A 12,500-nucleotide genomic window follows, 5' to 3' on the forward strand; every position below is an offset into this window, starting at 1 on the left:
TCGCTCCATTTCTTCTCCAGAGGTGTGTATGACAGCCTGTGTGGTGACATGGTAGTGTCTGTGGCTGACTGTGGCAGGCATGGAGGTCTGGGGAGGAGGAGAGGATGGGGAAAGAGGAGGAAAGAGAGGAGAGGTCCCTTCAGCAAATCCCCTTAGGAACCTCAGGATTTCCCTTACCTGCGGATATTGACCCCATTCCTTCAGGTAAGTGAGTAATGGGTGGTGATGGTGGTGTAAATTATCAGAGAGCTATCATAAATACTATCACTGAGTTTATGTAATGTTGCTTCACTAGTCTTATTAATGGTGACACTTCACACAGGCCCCAGAGAACAGATCAACCAAGTGACATCCTTCATTGATGGGTCGGTGATCTACGGGTCCAGCAAGGAGGAGAGTGACGAGCTGCGTGCCTTCTCTGGCGGCCTCCTCAAGGTGCAGCGCGGCCCGGCAAACACCCAGATCCTCATGGCCGACACCAACCAGATTGACTGCAAGACCTCAGGAAGATTCAAGTATGTGTTTGTGTGATAGATGAGTGCATTAGTTAGTGAAAGGGTTATTCAGAGCCTTAGACTGATGTATTTTGAGGTGAACATGACACAAAAACAGCAGAAATTTCCCATAATTAACAACAGAAAGCCAAGCAAACAATAAAACAACAGAGAAAAATGATAAAAACACCACAGTTTTGTCTACCACGCCTCACCACTGACAGTCTCTCCACCACCAGAGCCAGGTCACGCAAGACTCGGGCAGCAGACGGCCAGCTCAAAGACATCGAGTCAGGTTCCCCAAACAACGTACTGGATTTGATGGAGGTTCTGCCTAACACTGACGTCAGCGATATCACGGAAATTCCTAGCGTGTTTGAGCGTGACGACCAGACACTGCCCTGCGACCACACTTTGCGTTTCCGCACAGCTACAGGGTGGTGCAATAATCTTAACTTCCCGTCCTTCGGCAAGTCGTTCAGGGCAAAAAGTCGACTCCTACGTCCTTCTTATGAAAACGGTGAGTGTCTGTCCGTCTGTATGTCTGTGTATGTGTGTATATATATGTGTGTGTGCATGTGTGTGTGTTGGTATTTGGGATAGGTCAAGAAATTAAGTGTTTAAGTTTGATGAAGTAAGGGATAAAGTCAAGAGTAGATCAGATAGATGTCTATGTGTCTGTATTAGTGTTAGGGATAGAACATAAATAATGTGTTCAGGCTTTATAAAGTTAAGAATCAGAGAGAAGTCATTTCAGTCAGCTAGAGGTCCCAAAGTGATATAGAGAGCATGACAAGGATGACATAAGCAAAATTCTCAGGATCAGTAATCAGGACAGGACAAGAAATAAAGAACTGAAGCTTGATAAAGTTAGGAAAGAGAATAAATAAATATGTTTGTAAATGAGTCTGTGGTGCCTTGTCTGTGCTGGCCTGTGTGGGAATGCTAGCCTTGTATGTAGACAGAGAGACAGACAGATAGATATATTACTATTATTATTGTGTGTGTGAGTGTGTGGTGCCTTGTCTGGGCTGGCTTCTGTGGGATTGCTAGCCTTGTATGTAGATAGACAGACAGACAGATAGATATATTACTGTTATTATTGTGTGTGTGAGTGTGTGGTGCCTTGTCTGTGCTTTGTATAGGACTGCCAGTCTCACAGATAGATATATAAACTTAATTCTCACTGAAGTACCCCCATACCTTATCTTCTATAGGACTGCTAACCTGACAGATAGATAGATTAACAAACCAATTTCCTTACAGTACAATCAAGTACCCCCAAACCTTGCCTTCTGTGGGACTGCCAGCCTGACAGATAGATAAACAAATGAATTTCTTTACAATACACTCCAGTACCCCTAAACCTTCTCTTGTCATCCCCAGGTCTGTCTAAATTTCGCGTCACTTCAGTCACCGGCAAGCCTCTCCCTTCCCCTCGGCTCATTTCCGCCAACATGCAAGACGTGTCTGCACCGCATGTCCGCTATACCCTAATGGTCATGCAGTGGGGCCAGTTTATTGACCATGATATTATTTTCACCCCCATCAACAAAGGTAGGTGTGTGCGTGTGTGTGTGTGTGTGTGTGTGTTTACATAGTTGTAGCTTCCAAGGTCTGATAAACTATTGATTTGTTGTCTCCTGATCTATATATGTCTAGTTTTCTTTAATTTCTGCATACTTGTCACTAAAACTATATATTTTCTTAGTCTGTTCCTAACCTAATCTATCTTTGTTGTTTATCATTATCTGGTTTTTCCATTAGTTATCAAATCTCCTGTTTCTCTTTCTCATTCTAGTGTTAACAGGTATATGTTTTCTAATATCAACTTAACTGTGTATGTGTTGATAAAAAAAAAAAGTACTTATTCTCTCTTTACCTCATGTCTGTAAATACACTGACTCCTGGCCCAGCATCTCTTCACCTCACCCACTAAACACATTCACTTCTCTCTCTTCCAGGTTTCCAAGACTCGATTCTGGATTGCCGCAGATGTGACTCTCCCCAGACAGTCCACCCTGAGTGTTTCCCCATAGCCATTCCTCAGAACGATCCATTTTTCCCTCCTGTCAATATATCATCTGGCCAGCCATTCTGCATCCCCCTGACCCGCTCCATGCCAGGCCAGCTGACTCTAGGTGTGTGTGTGTGTGTGTGTGTGTGTGTGTGTGTGTGAGAGAGAGAGAGAGAGAGGATATGAAGGTATGCTGTGTGTGTCTATTTCCTCTTGTGGGATGTGACAGAGAGAGAGAGACAGATAGAGAGAGTGAGATAGTTTGTCTTTGCTTCTCCATGTAGGTGTGAGGGAGACAAAGAGAGACACATAGAGTGTGAGATAATGTGTCTGTGTGTTTGTCTGTGTGTTTAGTCTCTATCATCTAAACTTAACACAGCAAGGCCAATAAAATGATAAAAGAAGAAAATCAACACTACCAATAACACTTTCATCACCTAAACATATTATTACTATTGCTTAAACATAATTCCTTCAACCAGGCTCCCAAGAGTGAAAGAATTACCATTGCTATTATCATTATCACCATCGTAACACAAGTAATTTGTTGACCAGGCTACCGGGAGCAAATGAACCAAGTGACTGCCTTCATCGACGCCTCTCACACCTATGGCTCGGACAAGTGTGAGCAGCAGCAACTGAGGACCAAGTCAGTAAGTGTGCAGCACCGGGGAAAACCAGCATGAGGCTTCTATATCTGTCATCCACATCTATATACTAGTCTGATCTTGTTTTAAAATCTCCCTATTGACTGGGTGCTAACAACCTGAAAATAGTAGTAGTAGTAGTAGCATCTCACAGTGCTAGGCTGGCCACTGACACCCATACACACACACACACACACACACACACACACACACACACACACACACACACACACCTATTGGTTCTGAAAAGAGGGAGAAAGAGAGATGCAGAATAATGTACTACTACTGCTACTGCACTACCCCTGCAGGACGGCATGCTACGAGGCACACCCAACCCCCTGCGAGGCAAAGACCTGCTGCCCACTGAGAATGAGAACCACGAGTGTCAGGCTCCCTCTGGCCGGTGCTTCACTGGAGGTTAGTGTTTGGCTGAGGTTAGCTTAGGTAAGGTTAGGTAAGGTTACTGTTTGCATTGCTTACTAGATGATGTCACTGTCTACATATGACTGAGAGAGAGAGAGAGAGAGAGAGAGAGAGAGAGAGAGAGAGAGAGAGAGAGAGAGAGAGAGAGAGAGAGAGAGAGAGAGAGAGAGAGAGAGAGAGAGAGAGAGAGAGAGGAGAGAGAGAGAGAGAGAGAGAGAGAGAGAGAGAGAGAGAGAGAGAGAGAGAGAGAGAGAGAGAGAGAGAGAGAGAGAGAGAGAGAGAGAGAGAGAGAGAGAGTCTTTAAAGAGTCATTTATGTGTATGTGATTGACTGAATGGGTGAATGAGAGAGAGGAAGAGAAACAGAGACCCTTCAAAGAGTATGTTTTTTGTTTGTCTGTGTGTGTGTGTGTGTGTGTGTGTGTGTGTGTGTGTGTGTGTGTGTGTGTGTGTGTGTGTGTGTGTGTGTGTGTGTGTATGACTGAGTGAATAAGAGGAAAAAACAGAGAGAAAGCCTTGAAAACATCCACTTGTCTGTTTCCTCCCACCCACAGGAGACACCCGGGCCTCAGAGCAGCCTGGCTTGGCTGCGCTACACACTCTGATGATGCGTGAACACAACAGAGTGGCCGGGGAACTGAAGCGCCTCAACAAACACTGGAATGATGAGCAGCTCTTCCAAAATGCCCGGCGTATCGTGACGGCCATCAACCAGCATGTCACGTACAATGAGTGGCTGCCAAGGGTGCTGGGGTGGAACGCTGTTAATCTGTATGAGCTTAACTTGCTGCCTGAGGGCTATTCTGAAGGTAGGTTAATGTGTGTGTGTGTGTGTGTGTGTGTGTGTGTGTGTGTGTGTGTGTGTGTGTGTGTGTGTGTGTGTGTGTGTGTGTGTGTGTGTGTGTATGTGTGCAACATTTCCCTCTAACACACTGCACTCCTAATGACTATCTCTCTCTCTCTCTCTCTCTCTCTCTCTCTCTCTCTCTCTCAGATTACGATGCATACTGCAACCCAACAGTGCTCAATGAATTTGGCATAGCCTTCCGCTTTGGCCACTCTCTACTCAAGCCTTCCCTGGAGCGCATGGACGGAATATTTGCCAAGCGCAACCCTCCTGTCAAGCTGAGCGAACACTTCTTCAACCCAGACCTACTCTACCAGCCTGGGATGCTTGATGAGATCATCCGCGGCCTGACTACTGTGTCCATGGAGACACTGGACCAGTTCTTGACAGATGAGGTGACCAACCATCTCTTTGAAGACAAGCGGCAGCCATTCTCTGGCCTGGACCTGGCTGCCCTCAACATCCAGCGAGGCAGAGACCATGGACTGCAGCCTTACAATGAGTACAGGGCCCTCTGTAACCTGACCAGGGCGAGGTCGTTTGATGACCTGCACAGGGAGATAGCGAGGCCGGTGATCGAGCGAATGAAACGGACGTACGCACACGTGGATGACATAGATCTGTTCACTGGTGGATTGATTGAGACGCCGCTGCACGGTGGACTGGTCGGTCCCACGTTCGGCTGCATCCTCGGCATTCAGTTCAGGAACCTCCGCTGCTGTGACCGGTTCTGGTATGAGAATGCTGACCCACTTGTGCGCTTCACCGACCCTCAGCTCACTGAAATAAGAAAGGTGGGTCTTCCTTGGTGGTGGTGGTGGTAGTAACAGTAGCAGTAGTCTATCCATCTGTGAGTAATGAGTGGTGGTGGTGGTAGCAGTAGTAGTAATAGTATCTCTGTTGGTGTTAAGTAGTGGTGGTAGTAATAGTAATAATAGTAGCAGTAGTATCTCTGTCTGTGGGTGGTGAGCAGCAGTAGTAGTAATAGCAATAGTTCATTTCTCTTTATATACCAGGCTGGCAATCCCACACAAGCCACACACACACACACACACACACACACACACACACACACACACATTCTTATCCCAGTCAGCCATAGGATAGAAAGGAATAATAGTAGTAGAAATAATAGTAGCATTAGTAAAAGTAAATCACCTTACTTATCAAATCAACTTAAAATCTAAGTAACCTTGCCAAATCTACTCAAAACTTAACTTAATTACCTAATCTGTCCTAAATCTAGTTATGTCTAACCTTACTAATCAAATTAGCTAACTTATCTTGATCTTACTTAACAAATGAAGTGTTTTAGCAGCAAACAAATGAGCTCAAGTGTGTCTCTTCTCTACAGGTGACACTGTCCAAGCTTCTGTGTGACAACTGTGACTATGTGGAAAGTGAACAGTGGTCTGTCTTTGACCTTCCAGACCCCTTCCTGTAAGTACTGCTCCTGCACACACACACACACACACACACACACACACACACACACACACACACACACACATACAGACACAGACAAAATGCTATCCCCTTATCCCTTCCTCACCCCCAGGAACCCCCGAGTGTCATGTCGCGACCTCCCCGGGGTGAACCTTGAGCTGTGGAAAGAGCGTGTGTCATGTGGCGTAGGCAAGACTAACATCGACATAAGTGGAGCAGAACGCATCTCTCCTTGTGTTATGTGCACCTGTACCAAGGAAGGGGTGAGTCTTGTGCATCTGTCTGTCTGTCTGTTTGTCTGTTTGTTTTGCTATTTATAATGCTATCAATGCCTGGAAGTGCCTATCTGTCTGTTTATCTGCTTATTAAACCCAACCCCCACAGCCTGTCTGCCAGAGCCTCAATTAACAAGTGCCTAGAGACTCCCTAAAGGCAAATCTAAGTATTTCTCCCTCTCTCTCTCTCTCTCTCTCTCTCACAGCTAGTCTGCCAGCCTCAACTAACAATGGTACCTGGAGTCCACTTATATACAAAGCTGAGTGTTTCTCTGTCTCTCTCTCCTCCACAGCCTGTCTGCCAGAGCCTCAAGATAGACAACTGCTTCCACCTGGCCCAGTCCTACAGTCCTGAGTCTATTCTGAATGACCACGTGTGCAAGGTGCAGTGTGCATTTGCCTTCCGTGCCTTCCCACAAGTGGCCACTCAGGACTCCAACCAGCTCGGATTTGCCAACAGTTAAAGAGCTGACGTCACAAGAAATGGTTAGAGAATATTTTGCAATGTCCCTATCTTGTGAAGTATGTTAGGGGTGGGGATGCTCTCTCTCTCTCTCTCTCTCTCTCTCTCTCTCTCTCTCTCTCTCTCTCTCTCTCTCTCTCTCTGTCTGTCTGTCTGTGTAAGAGGCAAGTTTTGTTTTTGTTCAGCAGATATATGGTATATTATGACAGTAAATTTGGGGTTGAGTGGTTGTATTTAGCAATGTCTCTCTGGAGTAATGCTGTAAATTTTTGTGTTTGTTTCTCCCTTGTATGTATGTATGTATGTTCCTCCTGCTCCTCCTCCTTGGGTTTGTGAAAGACTATAACATCTTACAGAAAAAAAAAAAAAAGAAAATTAAGTTGTTTTCATAATGCTGCTACTGCTGTTTGTATGTATGTATGTATCTATGCATCTGTGTATATGTGTGTGTGTGTGTGTGTGTGTGTGTGTGTGTGTGTGTGTGTGTGTGTGTGTGTGTGTGTGTATTGATGGAAACACACACACACACACACACACACACACACACACACACATGATTAGGTAGAGAACAGACACAAGAAAAGGTATATTCATTCAAATCTTGCAAAATGACCTTAGTATGGCCCAGAATACAGGTCATTTAAGGTCAAGTTGCATGAAATTTGGTTATTTAGTGAGGAATGTTGGTATATGTTGACCTCAGCAAGACCCAGGACACAAGGTCATTCAAGGTCAGATGTATTGCTGTTTTGAATTCAGCAGATCCAGAATGAAAGGTCATTGAAGGTCAAATTATGTTTATGAAGCTTTTCTATTTAATTTAGTGAGATGTGTGTGTGTGTGTGTGTGTGTGTGTGTGTGTGTGTGTGTGTGTGTGTGTGTGTGTGTGTGTGTGTGTGTGTGTGTGTGTTCATGTGTTATTCAATATCATTCATCTATGTCTTTTCAGCTCCTTTTAGCCCTAACTTATTCATGTGTGTTCTGTCAATGGTCTCACTTCATTGCACCTCCATTCACTGTGTTAAGAAAGGAAAAGTCTCTTGGTGTGGTAGGAAACTGAAAATTATATTTCTGCGTGCTTATTTTCTTCTGCTAAGTAAACCTAACTCATATTTTATCCTAGTGTGTGTGTGTGTGTGTGTGTGTGTGTGTGTGTGTGTGTGTGTGTGTGTGTGTATTGTATGTTAATGTAAATTGTAATATGTATTTTATTTTTTATAAAATATTGGCTAAACATGATATTTCTATGTAGTAATGTCCCTCTTCAGTCTCCCTGTGTGTGTGTGTGTGTGTGTGTGTGTGTGTGTGTGTGTGTGTGTGTGTGTGTGTGTGTGTGTGTGTGTGTGTATTGTATGTTAATGTAAATTGTAATATGTATTTTATTTTTTATAAAATATTGGCTAAACATGATATTTCTATGTAGCAATGTCCCTCTTCAGTCTCCCTGTGTGTGTGTGTGTGTGTGTGTGTGTGTGTGTGTGTGTGTGTGTGTGTGTGTGTGTGTGTGTGTGTGTGTGTGTGTGTGGTGTTTTGTCTGGGTCATCTTGTGTAGAACTGCTGACCTGCTATATATATATATATATATATATATATATATATATATATATATATATATATATATATATATATATATATATATATATATATATATATATATATATATATATATATATATATTTTAGTGTCCAAATTGCCCCAATATGTCATGGGTAGGGTGTGGTGCTTCCTATCAGGGGAACAATGCCTCCCCTAATTTGGCAGGAAAGAATACATGTACACTTGCCATACAGAGGAAAAAAAAAAAAAAAAAAACTGTTACAGGACTGCACAAGTAATACAATACAGTGAAGCCTCTGATACTGAATAAGATGAGAAAAATAATATCAATGAAAGGAATGATGAAACACTTTGAAGATGTAACAGGAGGGGGAGAAAGCTATTAATTAATGGAGTAGGTTATAATGGAAACAATGAAGGCAAGAATGAGAGCAGGAAAGAGGAAAAGTAAATAAAAGTTTATCTATTTATTTACATTTAATGGGTACAGCAAGGGAGTTTCTATGTATTTATCTGTCCACCTGTCCACCTGTCCATCTGTCCACCAGGTTGGCAATCCCACACAGGGTGGCCCAGACAGAGCACCATCCACTCATACACACATCATTCACGCTCTTAGTGCTATCAGCCCCTAATGGAGAGGGTATTCACCTAACATAAAAAATAACTATAACAATCTCATTGCCACATAATCAGCTTAGTGCTTCAGACGCAAGATATTAAACCAATAGGAATGAGGGAGTAAATGAGATGAGAAGATAATGATAAAAGGTATCTCTACGAGGAAGCATCAGCAAAATCCTTTGGTTCAGTAATCAGGGCAGAAGAAGGAATGGTGGGCTCAAGCTTGATAACGCCAGCTTTAAATGAGATACAACCTAACACTGTGTTTACTAATGCAATTGTTCTGTGGATTTTTACTAAGTTTAGATACACATAGAAGAATTTGTTTGTTGAATACTTCCTTTCTGGTTTTTTAATGATTTATTTTTTAATTGTTAGGGTGTTGAAGAGGTTTTTCATAATATTAGTGATAGTTTTGTAGGCTCTGCTTATTTATCTATTTGTTATTTTGTCTATCTATTAATCTCTCAGTCTACCCATTGATCTAAGTATCTGCTGGACCTAACCTAACTAGGCCTATCTCTGCTTATCTCTCAATGTCTATCTATTTACCTAATCTAACCATCTATCTCTCTATCTCTCAGTCTATTTAACTTTGTTTTATCTAACCATTTATCTATCTCTCTACATACCTGTGGAGCATACCTAAACTAACCATACCTGCTGTAACTTAACCATACCTAAACTAACTTGACCACACCAAAACTAACCTAACCATACCTGCTGTAACCTAACCATACCTAAACTAACTTAACCACATCCAAACCTAACCACACCCAAACTAACCTAACTGTACTTGCTGTAACCTAACCTAACCATACCCAAAACTAACCTAACGTAACTACACCCAACCATATCAAACCTAAGCTAACCATACCTAAATTCAAGGCAAGGTATGCGTGTCTAGCCAGTGGTAGCCATAATTATTTCCTGTTTTCATCAATAAAAAAAAAAGGCATTGAATTCAATTTAAAAAAAACATTTCAATTATTGTTAAAGGTTTGTAGAAAAGAATATATGAAGAGCTAGTGTTGTTTCATAAGGTAGGTAATGAAATACTGGCACATTAATAAAAGTGATATCAAGCCTCAATATACTGACATACGGTAATAATACTGTGGCACCATCACAATCACCAGCACCACCACCTTACCATTTATATCACTAGACAACCACCTCTACACCGTACGTAATGTACTTTCCACATATAATGCATACCTTTGGGCAAATTGGTGTCAGCGGAGCATTGAATGAATGCCTCTTGGCACTTGCTGGGAGACTGGATGCCTTGGCAGTGTTGCCAGACTGAATTATGCATAATCTGACCAAATCTGACAAAATATCTGTAGAAATCTGTAACCCATAAGGAAAATTTCTGAGGAAAAATATGTTGATAATAATGAAATTTTATTAGCCCTATGGTAACTCACATAAACAGAACAAAGGGTATTTAGTTAATTTTAACTGAAAACAAGCATTTAGGAAGTGTAGCCCATAAAGGCGACGTCACACGGGAGATTTTAGAAATGGAAGCTAAATCTCAAAAACTTGCGATATTTGTGAAAAAATAGTGGTTGCATATCCCGTTTGACGACGTCTTAATACAACTACATGCAATTTTACACATATTACACACCCAGCATAAACCATTTGTAGTGAGAGAAGCACTGTATGAAAAAGAAAACTGCACTCTTACACAGGACATAATAAAGCTAATGAGATCACATGACATATCAAGCAGTATATATCAAGCATATATTGGATAATGACATAATGCTAGCAGATAGAAACTAAATTGAGAGAAGCACTGTGTGAAAAAGAAAAACTGCACTCATACACAGGACATAATAAAGCTAATGAGATCACATAACATATCAAGCAGTATATATCAAGCATATATGGGATAATGACATAATGCTAGCAGATAGAAAATAAATTGAGAGAAGCACTGTGTGAAAAAGAAAAACTGCACTCATACACAGGACATAATTAAGCTAATGAGATCACATGACATATCAAGCAGTATATATCAAGTATATATGGGATAATGACATAATGCTAGCAGATAGAAAATAAATTGAGAGAAGCACTGTGTGAAAAAGAAAAACTGCACTCATACACAGGACATAATTAAGCTAATGAGATCACATGACATATCAAGCAGTATATATCAAGCAGTATATATCAAGCATATATGGGATAATGACATAATGCTAGCATTATGTCATTATCCCATACCACATACCCCTTGGTATTATACCAAGGGGTATGTGCCATGGGCACATACCCCTTGGGTCCCTTGGCCCCTTTTCGAGACTCTACGTCCATAGGCTCGGGCCCCCTTTACATAATCATTATTATATAGGCCCTGGCCCCGTGGCAGTTTGCTACCTCTGCTAACCTATTGTTATGCCTCTGAGCATGCAGAGCTTACTTACTTGCTATAGCTTGTAGTTGTAAGGGTATCGACGATGTAGCTCTATAGCTTGTTCTTGTGTGTTTGCTGGGGTCGTGTAGGGCAGGCTGTGGGACTGTGGGAGTATGTTTGTACTTTGTTTACATGACGCGCGTGCGCCCGGGCCTCGGGGATCAGGATGATCTTGATCTTTATGTAGCCTCTGAACTAAAACTTGATGTTGCAGGTGCCTCCTTCTAGGGGAGGGCTGGCCTTTTTTATCGGCAGAGAGAGAGAGAGAGAGAGAGAGAGAGAGAGAGAGAGAGAGAGAGAGAGAGAGAGAGAGAGAGAGAGAGAGAGAGAGAGAGAGAGAGAGAAAATCAGATGTTAGTATGCGAGAGAGAGAGAGAGAGAGAGAGAGAGAGAGAGAGAGAGAGAGAGAGAGAGAGAGAGAGAGAGAGAGAGAGAGAGAGAGAATATTAACATGGGATAGAAGGGGTTAAGTTAATTTTAATGATAGAGAGAGAGAGAGAGAGAGAGAGAGAGAGAGAGAGAGAGAGAGAGAGAGAGAGAGAGAGAGAGAGAGAGAGAGAGAGAGAGAGAGAGAGAGAGAGAGAGAGAGAGAGAGAGAGAGAGAGAGAGAGAGAGAGAGAGAGAGAGAGAGAGAGAGAGAGAGAGAGAGAGAGAGAGAGATGACAGTACAGCACTAGTGACAAGTTGTGGTCCCTGGCTGGCTGGGCAGTGTTAGTTGCAAGCTGTGCAGTAGTGAAGGCAACTATTGCACTCATTATTTCATCATTCACATTATTTATCTCGCATATACACTGACAGAGAGAGAGAGAGAGAGAGAGAGAGAGAGAGAGAGAGAGAGAGAGAGAGAGAGAGAGAGAGAGAGAGAGAGAGAGAGAGAGAGAGAGAGAGAGAGAGAGAGAGAGAGAGAGAGAGGAAGGACAGTACAGCACTAGTGACGTGTTGTGGTCCCTGGCTGGCTAGGCGGTGTTAGTTGCTAACTGTGCATAAGTGAAGTCAATCATTGTAGTCATTATTTCATCATTCACATTATTTATCTCACAAATACACTGAGATAGATAGATAGATAGATAGATAGATAGATAGATAGAGAGAGAGAGAGAGAGAGAGAGAGAGAGAGAGAGAGAGAGAGAGAGAGAGAGAGAGAGAGAGAGAGAGAGAGAGAGAGAGAGAGAGAGAGAGAGAGAGAGAGAGAGAGAGAGAGAGAGAGAGAGAGAGAGAGAGAGAGAGAGAGAGAGAGAGAGAGAGAGAGAGAGAGAGAGAGAGAGAGAGAGAGAGAGAGA

General features: G+C 42.5%; 1 protein-coding gene, 1 long non-coding RNA gene and 1 pseudogene across 2 annotated transcripts; 1 reads left to right on the forward strand and 2 right to left on the reverse strand.

The window, feature by feature from the left end:
* Positions 1-81, reverse strand: part of LOC135099297 (dnaJ homolog subfamily C member 2-like) — a 22,300-nt pseudogene extending 22,219 nt beyond the window's left edge.
* Positions 82-202: 121 nt separating this feature from the next.
* LOC135099291 (peroxidasin-like) lies at positions 203-7,845 on the forward strand. The gene is made up of 11 exons (XM_064001683.1): positions 203-515; positions 734-1,014; positions 1,881-2,051; positions 2,459-2,635; positions 3,067-3,164; positions 3,467-3,575; positions 4,135-4,389; positions 4,575-5,221; positions 5,782-5,867; positions 5,986-6,136; positions 6,442-7,845. The coding sequence occupies exons 1-11, from the start codon at positions 304-306 to the stop codon at positions 6,610-6,612; spliced, it is 2,358 nt and encodes a 785-aa protein (XP_063857753.1). The 5' UTR covers positions 203-303; the 3' UTR covers positions 6,613-7,845.
* Positions 4,629-11,480, reverse strand: LOC135099294 (uncharacterized). The gene is made up of 3 exons (XR_010267828.1): positions 11,231-11,480; positions 10,011-10,145; positions 4,629-5,207 (listed from the first exon to the last, which is right to left on the reverse strand). It is a non-coding gene; the product is annotated as an uncharacterized LOC135099294 (long non-coding RNA).
* Between the last annotated feature and the right edge of the window lie 1,020 nt (positions 11,481-12,500).

This window comes from Scylla paramamosain, unplaced genomic scaffold, assembly GCF_035594125.1.
Source record: "Scylla paramamosain isolate STU-SP2022 unplaced genomic scaffold, ASM3559412v1 Contig116, whole genome shotgun sequence".
NCBI lineage: Eukaryota > Metazoa > Arthropoda > Malacostraca > Decapoda > Portunidae > Scylla > Scylla paramamosain.